Below are 20,885 nucleotides of genomic sequence, written 5' to 3'. Positions count from 1 at the left end.
CATCAGATTCTGAAGCGAGGATGGTGTTCGGTATTGAACTATATAGTCGGCCGTTTGGTGTAGTGGTTCGAAACGGACTACTATTCCGGAGGTAGCGGGTTCGATTCCCGCACAGTACAAACATTTGTGTGCATGAACATATTTGTTTGTATTGGACTGGGTGTTTTCTATGTATAATAAGTATGTATTTACAAAAAAAAAAAAAAGTATTTAAGTATGTTTATATCCGTTGTCTAGTACCCATAGTACAAGCTTTGCTTAGTTTGGGACTAGAAGCGCAGTGTAAATGTCCAAGGATATTTATTATTATTATTTATTTATTTATATATGTTTTAATATGTAAAAATGTTGAATGAACTACAACTAGTAGGTACTAGACTAGATAATTATAATATAATAACGTTGAGAACAGTATTGAAAAGAACACGCGCATTAAAGACCTAGCTAAATGAATTTATAATCTCAGAAACATAAACAAGCGGGAAAATATGTTTCAACTAGCATATAAAATGATTTTCTTTTCAATTCTATGCAATTCTGATACCTACTTCCATATTGAACTATTAATTAATTAAATTATAACACTGGTATCGAAACAGGAAAAATATTGTTGTCATCTATTATTGTCATTTTGTGTCCTACATTCATGTCAAGAGCAAGGACATCATCATGAGGTCTGCACTAGGTCAGCAATGTCAGCATAATTGAATCCAGTGCTTACAAGTTCTATATTTATTAGGGGACAACTTGTAAAATTGTAATTTTATAGCCAGTCGTGACTATTATGGCGTTTAGGCCAATCACAATGGATAAAGCACCAAGTACGTATTAGTAAATCTTAGGCAAAATATCTATTTAATGCAAAACTTAATTTATTTATGAGACTTTGTCCACACTGTTATCGTGATTGGTCCAATTGCAGTAGCTAGACTTAAGATTTTAAAGGGTCAAACCTATTAAAGGCAGAACTTTTATTATTGCGTTTCTTAAAAAGTGTAGGTACAGTATACTTCCAAAACATTTAGTTGGATACTTGTAGCTTTAATATCCAGTTCTTAGTATCCTTATGCATTCACTTTGCTGAGATGTGATAAACGGGATCGTGATTTTTCGACGGTAAATAAGGTGTAAGATGATTGCTAAATATACATAACTTGATACTTAATTAGTAGATACAGTTCTGTATGAATCTAACAAAGATCTATAATGATGTAATGATGATAGAACATGTTGTTTAAAAAAAAATGTCCTGAAACAATGCATTTTGTGTAGAACTAAACAATGCATGAGCTAACAATAACAAAATGTTTTCGATGGCAACAGACTACTGATTTGCTATAAATAAGAAAATCGGCGAAGCGTTTACGCTTACCAACATTTCGTGGAATCGATCTCATTTACCTTAAAAAGCAAGTCAATGAGCTCTCATTACAATTTGTGAAAATTTCATTAAAAGGTACCATAAAAGTTTCAGCTGAAAACACAAATAAAATGGCGTACAACTTACGTAACAATAGTGATTGAGTTTCTTGCGCTGCTGCTTCTCAGCACTGGCCCATTTATTGTCCCGAAGCAGTGGTAGGGTTAATATTGGGACGTGTATTGTGCCTTTTAAAAGCCTATTTGCAAAAATAAATGAGTTTTATGAGTTTTACATCTCTATTAGATACACTTTATAAAAATTATCAATAAGGTTTTTGGAAATCGAATTGTCTACAGACTTTATCTCAGATCATTTATTGCGTCTATCACTTTACCACCTGGAAAAGAGACTACTTAATTAGATCTGAAATTCTGTATTCGACTGAAACTGTCAATGTGGTACCATACATACAAATGAATAGACTAGACAAAGCCTCTAATCTCAGATAAAAACCCACCTACCGCAACTTCGCAAGTTTTTTCCATGAATTAATTCATAATAGGTTGATAATAGTTTAATCACTGTGTTCTAGCCCTACGCACAGCCGGACAAGATAACATTTACATTGTGTTCAAGGTGAACCAAGCGGATATGCTTGACGGAGGCTAAGTCCTAGGCTGGGACCATTCCTAACCTAGATAGGAATAAGAGCGGGGAGCGGGTTACATTGTGCCATAGTTGCAGCGAATTCAGTAGCATTAGTCGACGCGCATTATCCGTAAACGAACAAACTATAGTCGCTGACATAGCCCGACGGATTAGCAAGCTGAAGTGGCAATGGGCAGGGCACATAGTACGAAGAACTGACGAGCGATGGGGCAGCAAGGTTCTGGAGTGGAGGCCGCGTACCGGAAAACGCGGCGTGGGACGTCCACCCACAAGGTGGATCAACGACATCATAAAGATAGCAGAAAGGCGCTGGACGCAGGCCGCTACCAATCGATCAACATGGAAAGCATTGGGGGAGGCCTCAGATCATAGAAGGGAATAGATGTGAAACGGGGGCGTGGCGCGTGTCTCCGCGATATGCCCAGAAACGAACATCGGCCGCGTAGCTAGGTTAGTCGCGATTCAGTCGTACTAAGGAAATGTTCTCCGATATTTTGGATAATGCGTCGTTACGTGCAATAAAGCAAGTGAAACGAAGAACTACAGGAACAATGGAGTCATTTACTACATGTAAGTATTGCAAATCCATTGGTATTTTGGTTATAAATAAAAAAAACTTAACATTTTTACGAACGAATTCAGTGCCGTAACAGTTACTGCGATATCGAAATCAGTGGTGATAAAAATTCTAACACACTTGTACATTGACGATTTAGTTAGCAACCACTTTATGTCATGCTTAACTACTGCTCAATGTATTTAATTTCTTCCGATATCCACTGTCGTGTGAAAATACACAGTACGGCCGCATGTGCCGGTCGTATCATAGTGCCGTGCTCGTGTTCTAATGCGGTTTCCTATTATCGATAAATAGAAGTAAATTATAATTTTCTATTTTGTAATTTTAAATAAAAATGATGTGTTACTTGCGATTATAAGATTTTACAAAAAAAATAATAACAGTAGAAGTAATTAGTAACTGTCAACTATGTAATTACTGTAAGAGCTAGTTGAAAGCCTAATATAGGCATTATTTTTGATAAACATATGCGGTACGCAGATCGCCATAATTAAAAAGTAAATGCGTGATAGTAGTTAATAATAACGTATAATAATAAAAAGGTTTTCATACATAAGCATTTTGTTAAACCAGTTTCGAGCCTTGCCCCTAGCGATTTAAAGTATCGATATCTTGTCGACTCCATTTTATCTTTGTTCTCTCACTAGTTTTCAAAGTGTGCGTCACGTCACGCGGCTATTGATTGGCCATAGGCACGCCTTCTGGCCAATCACAGCACTTTTAAGCCGGTTGCACATGTTGTCGTAAACTCTCAGTCGCTTTGTTTTTACGCAGTTGAATGTGTGTGTGGGAGCTGTGGTGGGGGAAATGTGGGGACACTGGTTCTCGTTGTAGTTACGTGCGACTTCATATCTATTCTCTTTCTATGATCTGAGGGGGAGGCCTATGTTCAGCGGTGGACGTCCTACGGCTGAAATGATGATGATGATGAGTCGACGCGCGTCTGTCTAAACTTAGCCTCATATTCGAGGGTAGATCGTCATCATATCAACCATAGGACGTCCACTGCTGAACATATGCCTCCCCCAATGATTTCCACAATGACCGGTTGGTAGCGGCCTACATCCAGCACCTTATGAGGCTACCTTTATGAGGTCGGTAGATATGTGCCGTGGATTGCACCTCAAGACTACTTGTACATGTTCATTAAAATCTTATTGATACTTAATGTTATCGTTCCTTATATTATACCAGCTACGTTCTGAATAGTAAAAATTCTATAAACGTGGGGTCTGCCTGTCATCGCCATTATCGGGAACCTCTTCTAATTTACCAGAAACAAACAGGGGATCAATGGAGGAATCTGATTTAATAATTACAATTGGTAGATCATTGGATTGGCTGTCTAAGGATTTTGGCAATGAACTAGGTAGGTATAGGTACTATAGGAGCCGAAGCCTATCAAATGTCATAAAACTCCTATCAATTATGCTATAAAATGTGAACCTTCTGTCTGTTCCTGCATTGTAATCTTGTGGCTTGTAATGTTTTCTGCGGTTTAATCAATCAATCATCATCTAGATGTGGCAACAATACAAGTACATCGAGGAGGACGAAGTCATGGCGAAACAACAAGCTAGGTAAATTAATATGAATTAAAGCATGATGTACAGACAGCATGAAAAGTAATGCAAACGGAATATAGCAAACATCTCTTATCTTATGGAAATACATAAAAATTATTAGTAAACTTGATGGAAAAGTCGCCCTTGTTACTTCGGATGGGTCAATGAAATTTTAATATCTGCAAATGTTTTATTCTACTTTTTTGCTGTCTGTACCTAAATCGATAAAAATAAGAAGATAATATTGGATATTAGGAATGTAAATTTCTTGAATACTCTTAATTATTTGTTTAAGGTAAGTTTTTTAAGTCATTTCAACAAAAAAAAACTTCCACAAGTATCTATTTTTAAACATTTTTTGCTTTAGTTTTAATCTAAAAAAGATCATGACACTCTAAATATATCTACTGAACTTTATGGAACCTTTAAATGACCGTGATAAGGTGCAGACTAATGGCGTCGCTTATTTACGTATTATTACCTAAAAATATATTTTTGTGGAAACAAGTTTGCCTTAGAGGGCGAAGAGGCTACAAAAAAGTATAGTTCCATAGTCATACCAATATCGGAAATGCAAAAGTAGCTGTTTGTTACGTATTTGCCCTGAAACTACTCATCAAATTTAAATGAAAGTTACAGAGAGACCCAGGGATAGAAATATACTCGAGTTATTAAAATTTCTTAGCGATTAGAGTCGCTTCTCATCCAGTGTCTAAGTAGCTCAGATTTCCATCTGTCGCCCGGCAAGCGAAAGGTCGTGGGTTCTATTCCCGCCTTAGGCAGTGCGGTTGTTTATTCTGAATACAAGAGTTGTTATCCTGGTTTTTGAAAGAGGGACATGCGCAAGTGTCCTCCTATGTGTCTTAAGTGTCAAGGGAGGCCTTGATATGATATAACCCTTAGTAACCTTTTTCGACATCTGGGAGAGCATAACCAATTGCGTAAGCTCGAAATCAAACTCTAGCTCACACTGAAATTAGTATTAGTACCTAGTAAGTATCTGAACCACTAAGCATAAGACAACATACAAATAATGTGGGTACAATAATAAAATCACACGATAATATCTCGCGACTAGTTTACGATCTTCTTCCTATTAGATATTATTGCATATTTGTAACAAACAGATAATATGCATCGCGATAACTGCAGTTGTATTGCAATTCAAACGAATAGACGACATAAAATTTATATTACATTACGTTGACTAGACTCAATAAAGTTATTTACATTTTTCTGGTGTTGAATTTCAATGATGCAGCTGTACAGTGAAACAATTGAAGACTCCATTAGATCAGGAGGTATAGTTAGTGTTGAGTCATTAAAGACAGGACAGTGTGTGTTAAATTAAGAACGTTGTTAGGAAAGAGTAATAAATATAATTATTTCTACCATTAGAATGGTTAAATATTAAGCCTGAAAAAAATATTTTCTTTCATGATATCAGAACTGAAAAATTTTTGTTTTGTATTTGAGTAAAAGTCAAACATTTTACCTGTATTGCAGTTATAAGCAAAACCTAGGTACCTATGCATTTTGTTTAAGAAAATCAATCTTATCTCGTTATACATAGTATAACATTGTTGTCAGGTAGGCTATGGTTTGTTTTAAATAGTAAGTAGGTAAATAGTGTTCCATCATGTCGACTACAAGGACGTTAAGCGTTTCAAGAGTTCTTGTAGAGTTCCTTAATAGTCATAGTAACTATTAAGCTGTAAAGTTTAAGAAAACGAAGAAAAATAAACCTTACCTGGACTAAATAAAGTGTAAATTTGCAGTTGGCGGACGAGCTCCCGGCCCAGCTGTCGGAGCTGGGGCTGCGCCCCCGAGCGATGGCCAAGCCCTCCTTCACAGTCCGCACCCTCACCAAAGACGATGAAGAGAGGGCCCTCAAGTTCTTGAGAAGGTATGTTTCTAAACTCAACTCCGTATAAAATAACCTGGTTTCTGCATTGAGATTTTTAGCTTGTAATCAAAATGCGGAAATCTTTTCATTAGTAATATTATAAATGCGAAAGTAACTCTGTCTGTCTGTGTCGCTTTCACGCCTAAACCTCTGAACAGATTTTGATGTAATTTGGCATAGAGATAGATAATTTGAGTCCCGAGAAAGGACATAGGATAGTTTTTATCCCGGTTTTTAAATCGACGCCACCCGATAAAGTTTTTCTATGATATACAAAATGTCACGAGTGCGAAGCCGCGGGCGGAAAGCTTTTTTTTTAATGGCAACCAAACCTCTCTGGGAGGTTTATTTCTGCCAATGTCGAGTGAAAATTGATATAGTTATCAATAGAACGTTGGTGTTTCAGTTCTATTGATTTTTCATGGATTCCGTGGAGTTAAGTATGCCCGTAAGCAGGTTTTAAGACGCCACCGGGTCCAAAGCGGGTTGTTCATACGACAACCCACTCGACACTCGATGCGCGCTCAAATTCGTCGGAAAGCTTAGTAGGTATTAAATAAATCCTTGAGTGGAAGATGAGCACGCTCAAGACATATATCTCAATTCAGAAACCGGGCCAATATAATTGAATTTTACTTCGTTTCGTCAAATCCACCACCATGATCATGATCAAGTGGTTACTGAATCACATTGACTCTCCCATGTGTGACTCAAATTGGAAATTCACTTTATGGAATTTTTCGTTAAGTTTAAATCAACTCTAAAACCGAGTTCGTCCTCCAAAAAAGTGCACTAAAAAGTGGATAAACCTGTATTCAAACACAGGTATTAAATTTATTTATTCTTGATGATAACATTGAATTGACCTTACATAGTAAGAATCAAAGTAGCTGGTATAATGCCTTCTAAAGAAACCAGAAACGTGCTTTTTATCTTTGGTACCTACAATAAAAGGTTAAAAAGGGCCAAAGTTTATACAATAAACTATTTTCAAAGTTCACTAAACAACCTCGCACGACAAAAGTTGTCATCGTGGTCATTTTATTACTTAACAAAGTACCTACGAAGTGATAAAAATTTCAAATTCACCTCATTTTATGACTGAGCTTCAAGGTAAAGCAAAATGTCATAGAAAGGTCCAAACAAAAGTCCGGCTTCTCCTGTCCTGTGATTACCTACTAGTAAGCAAAGTAAAGCACTTAATAAATGACTCACAAGGAAGTTACGCGTCTTTTCTTTAAATTAAGTATAATAAATGAATAAGAAACACTACACTCAGCGACTTCAAATGATTTTGTTTACTTTTTTTACTACTGGAAATTAGAAGGGCAGTTGATGCCTAGGAAAATCTTTCCAAAGCAACAAAAAAATGCGACCAGCTGAATTTTCATTATTTCAAAGTTTTTTACTTACAATTCACTCTAATTGGTATAGAGCCAAATAAAGTTTGATATCAACTTGGACTTCATTGATTTTCATCATATATTTTTCGCTTTTCACCAGGTTTTTCTTCCGAGACGAGCCCATGAACCAGGCTGTGAACCTCCTGGAGACTCCTGACTCCAGATGCCCAGAGCTGGAGGAGTACTCCGCCAGTTCCATCGACCAGGGCAACTCCGTGGTGGCCGTGGACGAAGCAGGAGAATTCGTGGGGCTGATCATCAACGGAATCGTTAACAGAGAGGTGAACATTAGCATATAGTTCTTGCAACTCACGAAGGCGAGTGAGCTTTACTTGTGTGTGTACGTGTAGGTATGCACATAATTTAACGAAGTGTAATGCCTATCAAAACTTTGAAAAACGAACAGTAGCGAGCCACCACACAAATGTAAAGCTCACTCGACTTCGTGAATTACAACAAATATACCTAGTAGGTAATACCTAGTAGTAACTACTAGTCCAAAAAGTCCAAAGCAAAAAGTGCACATTAGCCTAAAATATGTTGTATTTTTTTATGGGACAGGAGGCAAACGAGCAGTTACCTACACATTAGCATAAAAATATGTTGACAATGCCTGTGTAAGTTTTTTTAAATAAAAACTCATTTAAATGACACCAAGGATACAGCAATTTAAAATTAAAAAAATAAAAAGCAAAAAATATGTAAGTACAATTTAAATAAACAATTATAAGGCAAAAATAGTAGGTAGCTCTACCTTTTTTATTCCAATTTGGAAACCTCTAGCGTGTCCTTGTGAAGCAATCAAGTTTCAAGATGGAAAGATCTCGATTCAAGATTGATCGATATTGCTTCCTTTCAAAAAGTTACTGCTTGTTATAACATTACAATGTATTCAGTTAGATATATCTAACTGAATACATTCAGGGTGAGACTTCAAGTGATTGGAAGTTGCAGGTACCGATACGTGGATTATAGATCGAGAAACCTCTTATAAGATATATCATAGCGTAATTGAATTGCAATTTAATTGTCTGTATTCACTTCCGTGCAGGTGTGCTTGAGCCACTGTTGGCATAGGCTCTGATTTTTAATTACACTTGATCACTTGGTTTAGTCACGCTGTAGTAAATAAGTTTCAAGTATGGCTGGTGATTAGTACCTATACCTACTAGGGCAGGCTGCCGACTCATTGTGGTCTGAAGTCTAAGTACTAGAAAATTCTAAGCTTCTCTATCTTGTAAACTTTCTTGTGTACCTATCTACTGTCCTTTAACTGTGATTTTAGTGAAATATGAATAGGAAAATTAGAATACAATGAAATGTATTTTAGACTAGAGACTGATGAAGACACGTTTTAAACAGTTACAATGTGATCACTGTACTTATCTAACTAGTAAGATCATTTTTCTCTGCTCTCCTCTAGACAAAGTTACCTTCGTGACAGATTAAAATTTTGTGATCGTTACACGAAGCAAAGCACTTAACTATCTACAAAAAATATAGCGATCATTGCAACAATATTATTATTATGTAGTACCTACTCGTATTTATGTGAGCTTAGGTTTAAATCTAGCCTAGCTGACTAACTGTCAGAAATCTGTTTAAGTTAAAAATAAATAATTGCTAAGAAATAAGTAATTACGATACTGATAAGTATTGAAGTCATGTTAATAAATTAATATTTTTTGTTTAAAAAACAATCCGTAATTAACAATTCCGTGGATACAACCAAGAACTATCGACAAAAAGCTGTATGAAAAACGAATAACAGTAGTACCTAATTCAAACAAAAAAACCCGTACAAAACGGCTCCTGGTGTTGACTTAATATGATTTATAACGAGAGCTTGAATACAACTTGTAAAATTAACCGTATGATCAATGGACAAGAGAAACAGCTATTATTAATCAAGTTATGTGATTAAAATATTTGTTCCTTCGTACATTAGTCGAAACGTTAGATATTTGGAAGATTATAAAACGTCCTTCGAAACCACCAGCCTGAAACTCGTAACAGCGTTTTTCACAACATACCTACTTACTTCTAGACTGAGAATTATTGTGAGTAAGTACCTATAGTGTTGGTACGGGCAAGAGCTGTAAAGAAATCTGTGGTTCCTATGGGGCTATCATCTACCACACACAACCATAAATCTCATGATACATAGATAAAAAATTGTTCCCGGGTGATCCAGATCGGGCGGCTAGTCTTATAACGTATAATAAACGAGCTAGCTAATATGTTGATATTGTCTTCTAAGTTGCTTAATTGCTGACACTCTATAACCATGGTGGCTATAAATAATTCTCCATTGTTGTGTTAACAATAACGACTGAAAACCCGTTTTTACAACAGTGCAACAAAGTTTAATCTCGCTTGGCGAACAAAAGATAATAAATGCAATTGCAGTGGACGCACGTGTCTCGGTATACAAATGACAAAGAAACAGTAGGTATTTCTCTAAAACTGTATTTTGAAACTAAATTCCAAGCTCAATTTAATAAAATTGATTGAAACTTGTTCATAAATAGGTAAATGTAGTTTCCGAAATAAGTAAATTACTTAAGTATAGTGTGAATGTAGCAAATTGAACATGCTGAATCACATTACAATTGGCATTTTGCTCCTCTTTTATTTGAAACATAATTATCGTTAGCACGTTTTATAAAATGAAGCAAACGACCAGAAATAAACTGTACTTACCAAACTCACTTAATCCAATAACAATAGGAAAGCTTTAAAGCTTTATGTCGCTGAATAATTCAGTTGTAACCTTGAAAAAATATCAGCCCAAATACGAGGACACTTCTTACAAAGAAATCGAGATTATCCTGCTTTCTGTACCTGACGGGAAATCAATACGTAACAATAACATGGCACACAAAGCCCTATTCGAGGAAAGCTTCAATTTGACGACGAAAGATATTGAGGTAAAAGAAAATGTAATATTAAAGCTTTTTCACTTTCAACCATACTATTGTTATTTGAAGAAAAGGGAATAAAAGAAGCGTACGAAGGTTACATTATAAACTGAAAAGAAAACCCGGAAGTAGGTAACAAAGCAAAAAAACTCATTTATTTTTGCAAAACGTGTTGATAAAACTATAGGCATAAAACCATAATAAAATTATGCCTAATGTTACGATAAGTTCGTTAACAAAATCTTAATCTAAAAACCATGCCTAGAATGCGAACAATAGGTAGTTAATAGTGTTTTGAAAATAAAATAAAATTACCTACTTTCATTAAACTTATTCTGATACTAGCGGCCGCCCGCGACTTCGTACGCGTGGATCCCGTTTTACCCCCTTCATCTATCTAACGCGGTTTAGATTTTTTCATACAAATGTTTTTTCCCGCTAACTCCCGTTCCCGTGGGAATTTTGCAATATCCTGTTGTAACTAAGCTATTAATTTACTAAGATAGGTACCTACATGCCAAATTTCAAGCGTCTAACTTAAGCGGTTTAGATTTTTCATACAAAAGGATTTTCCCGCTAATTCCTGTTCCCGTGGGAATTCCTAAGTATACTATAACCTGCCCAGGAGTATGAAGAATAATTGTACCAAGTTTCGTTAAAATCCGTCAAGTAGTTTTTCAAGTTCTATAAGGAACATACACAGACAGACAGACAGACAGACAGACAGACAGACAGACAAAAAATTTACTGGTTGCATTTTCGGCATCAGTATCGATCACTAATCACCCCCTGATAGTTATTTTGAAAATATATTTCATGTACAGAATTGACCTCTCTACAGATTTATTATAAGTGTAGATGAAATTCAACACCTAATAACCTCATTTTTCAATTACTATAAACCATATTCCCGACAATATTAATAAGTCTTTTCTTGAAATTAAAAAAAGTAATGACTATTATTGAGCAATTTAGTTCCACGAGGGAAAATTATTCAATCAGGAAAATTACCCAAGGATCAAAAGGAAGGTGTCACGGTTGACTAACTGATCTGCTCCAATGCTCTGCACCATAATACCCATGATATCTTACTCAGCACTTATTACAGGAAACGTAAAAACCAAAACAAACTGGTGATTGACAGAAAAGTACAGTCAGTTAATGACTGATTTAACACAGCTCAAACGTATTTTTCACTTAAAATAGGCGAAAATTTGTTGTTCCAGCGTCTCTCAGTATGTTCTTGCAAATCACGAAGGCGAGTGAGCTTTACTTGTGTGCGTACGAGTACATATACATAACGCTAGTGTCAAAACTTTTGAAAAACTAACAGTAGCGAGCCACCACACATGTAAATCTCACTCGCCATGTGTCTGGGTGGACTTGTAGGGCCCAAAAAGTAAGGAGCACATGTAAGGATCCCAATTTTTTATTTATTTATTGATGTACATTAAATGGTGTAGCTTTTAGTTAAAAACTTTTCTTAATGGTCATGTTTCTTACAGGATGTGGACTACTCAGACAAATCCGAGGATTGCCCCAACCCGAAGTTCAGGCGGATCCTCCAGGTGCTGGGACACCTGGACAGGGAAGCCAAGATCTGGGAGAAGCTGCCAGAAAGCTGCCAGAAGGTCATGGAGGTCAGGATCGCGTCTACCGACTCCTCTTGGAGGGGGAGAGGACTGATGAGGGTGCTTTGCGAGGAATCTGAGTAAGTTTTTTTTAAGCTCTTTCTTTGCTTTCTTTCAAGCCGACGTTGTAAGCGACATAATGCAACGCCAGCTGGGGTCGCGGTTTGAAATCCGGTGGGGATTTTTTTTAAGTGACATCTGTTATGAAACCTCAATGTAGAAGCTCTACTTATTATAAAACCACAGTAAAACTAGGTGTTGGGTGTGATATTGGGTGTGATATTTACAAATATCATAACTTTCTAGGTTTGTTTGATTCTCTTACCAAGTTTTAAGCTTTGTTCGAGTTGTGCGTTAGAAAAAAACAATAATTATAAAATAAAATAATTTGCAACAAATTATTATTTTATAACACTCAGTCATTTTTAAAAAAAATATTTCGTTTTCGTGCCTTGACAACATCATTGTCAATGATTATAATGGCAGAGACATTTTTTTTTCAATGACAAAAAAGCAGACTGAGTATGCCGAATCAAGACCGATACTGATACTCAACAAAAAGTTATGTAATAGATATAATTAACAATATCGATTGTTGTATGAACCAGTAAGTTCAATTCCTGCATGCATATAAAAAAAATTGATTGACTTTAGTTCCAGGAAATATCAAATAGTGCAAAAACCAGGCACGTGGGTAATGTGATCTGGAAATCAAAAGCATTATATTTAAATAACAATATTCAATAGCTTTAAAAGTGACATGTAGAGTTCGATTCGATTTAAGATCCGTGATCGCTCTCTTACATCGTTATACATCTCAAACTTGTAATGAACAAAAAAGTGCATTATTCAAACAAGTTACACTGGTAGGTTAAAAACGTTAGGACTTAGGTACACCCGTGTGCATTAAAGTATGGATTTAAACTCTACAATAAATAAATAAACAGCATTGATCCTAAACTTTTACATAATTAAATTTCGAATTTATTAGGTTTTCGCTGATCTTTAATTTTGAACGTATGTAATTGCAAGTGGTTATTATGATGATGCTTTATCATGTGATGCAATTTTATCTTATCCATATAAATATTTGCTTTGTATTAATTAATTTACTTTTGCTTTTTCTCTTGTTATGTTAGCGGTATGTCACTAAATGTGATGTGACATATTATTAGTCTCTTAGCAATACATTAAAATAATTAAATGAATATTTTTTGCAGACCTTGACAACATTTATATTGCAGCCGTAATAATAAGCAACTTACTTATTCATTGCTCTGTAAACTAGAGTTCGCAAAAGCTTTTAATTGCTCGTATAATAAAGCGAATGTGGTTATAAAACAAAGGCGCTTAAATCTAATTTATTTTTGCAAAAAAAATATGACATTACATAGGCATTCCTAATAGTCTTAGTACGCTAGGAAATGATAATTATTTTTTACTCGTAGATCGTCTTTAGTTTGACTTTACGAACGCCAGAAAAAGATTTCTTAAAAACATAAAAACAAATGAATAAATAATATAAGTAATGACAGATGAGGACGAAAAAAATCCACGTAGGTATCTCCAAAATTATCATACCTCAAATAGGCGCTGAAAATAACTCGGAATAAATAAAAAGGAAAATAAAAAAGTTACGATCGCATAACACACATAAATTAACATACTAATGGCAATAAGTAGTGCAAGAACTCCAAATCCTACTAGTTTTAGTACTTATTGCAAAAAATAAATAGACCACCGGTTGTTAACTGAAATTATTTCGCAAAAAAACAATTTCAATTAGTCTAATTTACCTATAACAGTTTTCCGCTAGGAAACTAGGCCTACGAGTAGGTACCAGTTCTTTTGTTGAATTAAAGGAAATGATTAAGTATCATCCAAAATTCAAAGTAACCTGTACCTTAAGTTATAGAATTGCATAACCAAATTTAATTTTTCATCTATTCATAATTAATTGATATCGTAAAGTTAGTACTTCAAATAAATTGGGAAAGCTCCTCGTTGTTTTGAACTGTGACCAAAAAGCCGAGACTTTTGTAGACCATTTTTCCAAACTACACTTAAATAAAACCTAAATGGCTTAATTTATCAGCGTCCAAGCATTGTGGGAACGTTCGGCTCAAAGCTGTACTGCACATTGTTCTGTGACAACAAAATGATCTTAATGAAGACGCGTATTATTATGCAACTGTTGCAATCGCAGTTACGACGTCCCGCGCAATACTGCGACTGAAGGTCTTAATACTCTTAATTCAACGAGTGTGCATCAAAAGACTTGACTCTTATGTCTTTAGGAACAAGGTACTATGTGTGCATCAACTGGCATCAACTTATGAAAAACCATGCAATAGTAGTTAGAGTTATGCTATCTCAATCTATACCTACTTATAATTATAAGTATAGATTGAGATAGCATAACTCTGTAGAGAGGTCAATTCTGTACATTAAATATATTTTCAAAATAACTATCAGGGGGTGATTAGTGATCGATACTGATGCCAAAAATGCAATCAGTAAAAATTTTGTCTGTCTGTCTGTCTGTCTGTCTGTCTGTCTGTATGTTCCTTATAGAAACAAAAACTACTCGACGGATTTTAACGAAACTTGGTACAATTATTCTTCATACTCCTGGGCAGGTTATAGGATACTTAGGAATTCCCACGGGAATGGGAATTAGCGGGAAAATCGTTTTGTATGAAAAATCTGAACCGCTTAAGTTAGACGCTTGAAATTCGGCATGCAGGTACCTTAGTAAACTTAAAGCTTAGTTACAACAGGATATTGCAAAATTACCACGGGAACGGGAGTTAGTGGGAAAAAACATTTGTATGAAAAATCTAAACCGCTTAAGTTAGAAGCTTGAAATTTTGCATGCAGGTACCTTAGTAAACTTGAAGCTTATTTACAACAGGATATTGCAAAATTCCCACGGGCACGGGAGTTAGCGGAAAAAAACATTTGTATGAAAAAATCTAAACCGCGTAAGATAGATGAAGGGGGTCAAACGGGATCCACGCGTACGAAGTCGCGGGTGGCCGCTAGTCTACAATAATATTTGCCTCTGAAACGATAAGGAATTAGATCATGGTTTATCAAGATCTTGTTAATTCGCAAACATTTACAACAATACATAATAAACAGTTGTTTATTTCAGTTAGTGACATAACTTAATCCTACCTACTATACCGTGAAGTCTACCTAATTGCCACTGTCAATGGAAGAAACATAGATAAGTGGACTCTTTTTAGGAAAGCAATCCCTGCTTTCCTAAAATGGTATGGTAAAAAATTATAACTAGGTAATAATATACCTAATGGACAATTAAATGCACGTTTAAGAACGGTTATAAGTAGTAGATAAGTGTTTATTATAATTATCTAGGCCTACTAGTATGATAACTAGGCGCTCGCGCTTGGGTGCAATTTTCTTTAATTTTACGGAGTAAATGAGCTTCATAATTAAATTAGTTGTTAGGGTAACAAGTGTAACAACACTTGAGGATAAATTAAATTATGGCAATTTAGATATTAGTTGCAGCCTGCTGTTGTGTCAACTAGGTAATCACGCAAAATAAAACTAGGTATACCTGCGCCATTATACACATTCATCAATGGAACTTTTTTTTTTAAATACTAAGTAATAGAGAGGTGGCAACCGAAAAAAAGCATTCCAATTTTTGTTTCTAAATTAAAAAGAAAATAATAAATAAGGAGATGGCAAACGAAAAAAAAGAAACTCGATTTTTCTTTCCAAATGAAACACCAAGTTGCGCTGCCCTGAAAATAGGTAATAACAGTTGTGAGGTATTAAAAAGGTTGATTAGATATCAATAGAAGAAGAACAATGCTAATATTATATGACCAGCAAATATGACCCATAGTCATCACGGAACAGGCTGTGTAACTGGTGTAACCCAATATTAGTGACGGCACAATGCTCTCAAGGAAGTCCAAATTATTTTGAAGCCTTTGTTTGAAACGTCATGTCAACTTTTAATGCACATTCTAACTTCAAGCCCGCGATGATATGATTATTTTGTAATTGCTTCCTACTGGTTGTCATTCAGTTTAGTTTACACGGATTGTCGTCAAATGCGGAAGAGTGCATTGTTTTATTCGACCATTATTTTTGAACGTCACAAAAAATTAAATTACTGCTTGACAACATAAAACGGTCACCCGAAATAGTTAATTAAAGCACAAAAATTTATTTTAAACATAATAATAAAAGTATGCACTGTTTTTATATTTAGACTAGCTTTCCGCCCGCGGCTTCGCCCTCGTGGAATTGTATCTGTCACAGAAAAACTTTATCGCGCCCCTGTTTCAAAAACCGGGATAAAAACTATCCCATGTCCTTTCCCGGGACTCAAACTATCTCTATGCCAAATTTCATCAAAATCGGCTCAGTGGTTTAGGCGTGAAAGCGAGACAGACAGATAGACAGTTACTTTCGCATTTATAATATTAGTATAGATAGCCAAAAAATCTCACTGTAATAAGACATTTGATGCGATTTGATATGATCAACTTTTTATAGAATTCATTTAATAGTTTTATTAGATGTCTATTGTATAAAGTCTATCGAAAGTTTTTGCTATTAGTCTAGTAGACTAGTTTTATTTAAATACAAGCTTTTGTCCGCGTCTTCACCCGCGTGAAATTTAGTTTGTCACATAAGTATCATCATAAATTATAGCCTATATGTTACTATAATAATACTGTAGTTTCATCAAAATCTGTTTAGTAGTTTTTGCGTGAAAGAGTAACAAACATGTTAACATCCAGCCATCCATACTTACAAACTTTCGCATTTATAATAAGTAAGAAGTAGGATGACCTTGGTTTATTCTAGACTAGACGATTGTTTTTTTTTTTGCTTCACATAGGTAATCCTCTATATAAAAAGCGAAAGGTGACGGACTGACTGACTCACTCATCACGAAATCTCAGAAACCACAAGTGCTAGGAGTCTCAAAATTCAATGGGAGTTCATTTTAGAACGTAGGTGCTTATTGAGCACCTACGTTCTAAAATGAACTCCCATCCAATGCAGGCAAACTTTACATGTTTCATAATCTTGGCACCGACTCCAGAAGTATCAATCATGGTATACCTACATAAATATTAATAATTCGTCCTAATAAATAAGTAGGTAATTAGTAATTATTTTTCTACGTTTTAGTGTAGGTTTTTTGGAGTCGGTTTTATTTTTTTTTATAAAATTTTCGAAGTAAGAAAACAATTCCATTTTCTTGCAGCATTCAAAGCGATGGCACTATACGTTGATCACTAAAAAGCATTAGGGACTTACTTTTTGAAGAAGTAAGTGGCTACTTTAAAGTAGAGTCAAGTCATGTGGAATTGTGGAACTTACGTATGATTAAGGTAGATTCACAAATAAATCACGCGGAATTTATACCTCATTTTCCGACTAATCACATTTACAAAAAAATACCATAATCATATTCACACTTACCTTTCCAGGCGTATAGCAAGAGCAGAAGGTGCAGGGGCTATGCGCATGGACACCACTTCTGCCTACTCCGCCGCAGCCGCCCAGAGGCTCGGCTACAGACCAGTGTACGAGGTGGCTTATGCTGAGCTGCCCTACGCGCCGCAGCCGCCCGCCCCACATGAAGTCGCCAAAGTATACATCAAAGAGCTGTGAAGTAAGTCTACCTAATATACAAGAAATGTATTTGTTTCAATGGTAACGTCAAGTTTGTACGAGGTGGCTTATGCTGAGCTGCCCTACGCGCCGCAGCCGCCCGCCCCTCATGAGATCGCCAAAGTATACATCAAAGAGCTGTGAAGTAAGTCTACAAAACTAGAAATGTATTTCACTCTCTTGTGGCGTTCATATTGTTGGCATACGACGAGTTGTCGTACGCGCCGCAGCCGCCCGCCCCTCATGAGATCGCCAAAGTATACATCAAAGAGCTAAGAAGTAAGTCTACAAAACTAGAAATGTATTTGACTCTCTTGTGGCGTTCACATTGTTGGCATACCCTGACCTTTGTTTGTCACCTGTCATCCGCTTTGCAAAAGAACCTTAACTTCGAACTTCTATGTTCTTCTGATTAATTTCGTTGCGGGTCCAATGACAGTTTAACTTTCCCCCGGGACAAACTTGACCTTCACTGGTTGGGTTTTTATTGGCGGTCAACCTAGATCCTGGCTACACAGAAGTTGCAGTGGTGGGAAAAGAGATGGGAATAGTCCGCCCGCACCGTATGATATCGCCAAAGTATACATCAAGAGCTGTGAGAGGCGCTGGATGCAGGCCGCTACGAACCGTGCGATGTGGAAGTCATTGGGGGAGGCCTATGTTCAGCAGTGGAAGTCCTATCTATGGCTGAAATGATGATGATGATGATGATGATGATTTGACTCTATCGTAGGGTTAAAGTAGCACGCTGAGTTGCTGAGTTGTCATAATAAATCTGTACTGCACTGCACAACAAAACGCTCCCTGTCCAATTTACACTCCAGTGTAGTGGAGGATTGGGGGAGGTTTTAAAGAGGAAATAAGTTTCCCCGATGGTTGTTAATTAAGGCGATTAGAGTCCTCAATCCGCGTCAAATGGGCATTTTGTAAAGCCTACTCCTCTTTTACTGCTGGACAGAAATAGTTGAAAAAAATATATGTTATACAACAGTTCAAGGACTACATTTGTGACGTTTGAATTTTCGCTACGTCTCTTTGTTTTGGATTAAAAAAATAAATACGGGACATCGATTTTTTACTTAAATTCCCTACTCCTCCAAAACGGCTATGTTAATTTAAAAGATTTTTGCACGAATAGATTAGGAATTCTTTAATCTTTAAATGACACGTTGCGTTTTTCAATCGAACATTACTTTCATTCATAAATTTTACTTTTGATAAATTCCGAACGTTTTGCTGTTGAGGGGGCCTTCGCGGGGTGCGGGCGGCAGTCGGCCGCTGGCCTTCAGACGGGGAGGTTGTGTTACTCGCTGCAAACTGACATTAGCGATCAAAATGAATTTTTTCTTCGGCTGAGTTGCACCACCTGACGTGACCTAACTTTGACCGTAGCTTTGGCGATAACCGGTGTGTTTTTGTATGGAGTTTGACAGATTTTTTACTTTTGTCAAATTTAAAATAAGATGGTGCAACCTAGTCTGTTTGACAATAGTTTTTATGTCAGAGTTGTTCATAGAGCACATTCAGTCAGACGATACGATTGAATTAAGGCATGCTCGGACGCTATTATCTACCTAAATAGAATCTATTAGTGTAAAAAAATCGACTCCAAAAAAAAACGGCACTAGATTAGTAAACGTTGAAAAAATATTCCGTTATTTATTTACTAGGCCTTTGCAATCAGTATCCAAATTAGGAGCGAGTCAGAATCAGTAACTTAATCGATTTACGTGAAGAAAACAATTTATATTTTTCATACTTAGGCTCGGCGCAAATGGGCCATTTAGAATTAGATTTTCAATTTGTTTCTTCGCGAAAATACCACAGTTAAAAAAATAAGATTATTTGGTATTGATAAATTGTTCTATAGAGCTTATTAAAAAACGTGGATACTGATTACAAATGCCCGTATATCATGATTGATATTTTTGGAGTCGGTGACAGCCTACCTTTTGGTGATTCGTTTTGGAGTTGGTTTTAATTTTTGGTGAAAATTAATTTATTTCATGCCTTTAGTAGACTATAGGTACTCAATAGACCTTGTTGTTGCCACTGAAGGTGCATAGGTACACAGTACACTGATACCATATTTTTCATGTTAAGTAAGTGCAAATAAACTTCCCTAAATTACCTAACCATGAAACGTACCTATAGGCTATAATAATTAAAAAATTTCGTCATTAAAAACTGAAATCCTCTTATAAGATGATGAATTTTGGGAGCATGTCATGAAACTAAAATTATTAGCATACAAAAACTTGTTTTTAAAAAAAAAAGGTTTTTTCTTTTAATTTATTTTTTTATTTATGATGCGGAATTGGCTGCAGCGTAGTTGCAAAGATTTTTCGTTATGTAGCTCGTAATAATTTCGAAAAATAGGGAAGTTTCCTGGGTAAAGCAAGAGTTTGAATTAGTCCGTCGGTCAACTTACCAAAAAAATACTTTAAATGTATTTTTCACTTTTTTAAACTTATGAAAATTTAAAGAGATATAGCGCGCCAAAGTTCAGAAGAGGCCCATGACGTTAAGGCGTGCTTAAAATTGTTGCGATTTGTGACGTCACGAGAATTTCATCGCATCATAACTTCGTAATTACTTGTTTGTTGACAAATGAAAATATCCCGTGTCCAATATTTTTTGATAGTGTAATTGATGGACTAAAAGTGTTTTTTTAAGAAACTAGCCTATTCCTACGGCCACATTCCAGCTCCATCATCAGACCCTGTTTGCCTTTGAGAATTGAAGTAGGAAGGTACTCGTGATTTTTAAAGTAGCTTACTTACATAATATTACTTACTTACATTTATATAAATAAATAAATACAAAACAAACGAGCCTAAACTCGATGGAATCGTTTAATCCCGGAGTTGCTATGGGGCATGGGGCCACTGGCATTCCAGCTCTATCATCAGATCGACTCCATGTCATCACAATATTGCATTGTCATCCGAATTACATGTATATCCAAAATTTTAACTCGGTCAGTTGTTGAAGGATTTCTAATAAAAAGACGAGATTAAACACATTTTCAGTTTTATTCTTCATAAGTGACACAAAGAGAATGACAATAGACAAAAGCAGAAACATTTGCTTTTTTAAACCATAGACAATACTACTATGTGTTCTAATACCTACAGTTGTCGTCAGGAAGTTGGTCTAACAAATTCAGCTTGC

General features: G+C 35.8%; 1 protein-coding gene across 1 annotated transcript in view; it reads left to right on the top strand.

The window, feature by feature from the left end:
• LOC135078016 (arylalkylamine N-acetyltransferase 1-like) overlaps positions 1-20,885 on the top strand; it is a 35,154-nt gene that overhangs the window by 12,703 nt on the left and 1,566 nt on the right. The window contains exons 2-5 of the mRNA XM_063972562.1: positions 5,956-6,083; positions 7,587-7,767; positions 11,913-12,118; positions 17,528-17,712. Coding sequence (XP_063828632.1) covers positions 5,956-6,083; positions 7,587-7,767; positions 11,913-12,118; positions 17,528-17,711 — 699 coding nt within the window. The 3' untranslated portion in view covers position 17,712. The remainder of the gene's footprint in view (positions 1-5,955; positions 6,084-7,586; positions 7,768-11,912; positions 12,119-17,527; positions 17,713-20,885) is intronic.

Source organism: Ostrinia nubilalis, chromosome 14 (genome assembly GCF_963855985.1).
Source record: "Ostrinia nubilalis chromosome 14, ilOstNubi1.1, whole genome shotgun sequence".
Taxonomy (NCBI): Eukaryota; Metazoa; Arthropoda; class Insecta; order Lepidoptera; family Crambidae; genus Ostrinia; species Ostrinia nubilalis.
The sequence above is the reverse complement of the archived record's forward strand: the minus strand, read 5'-3'. Positions and strand labels throughout refer to the sequence as shown.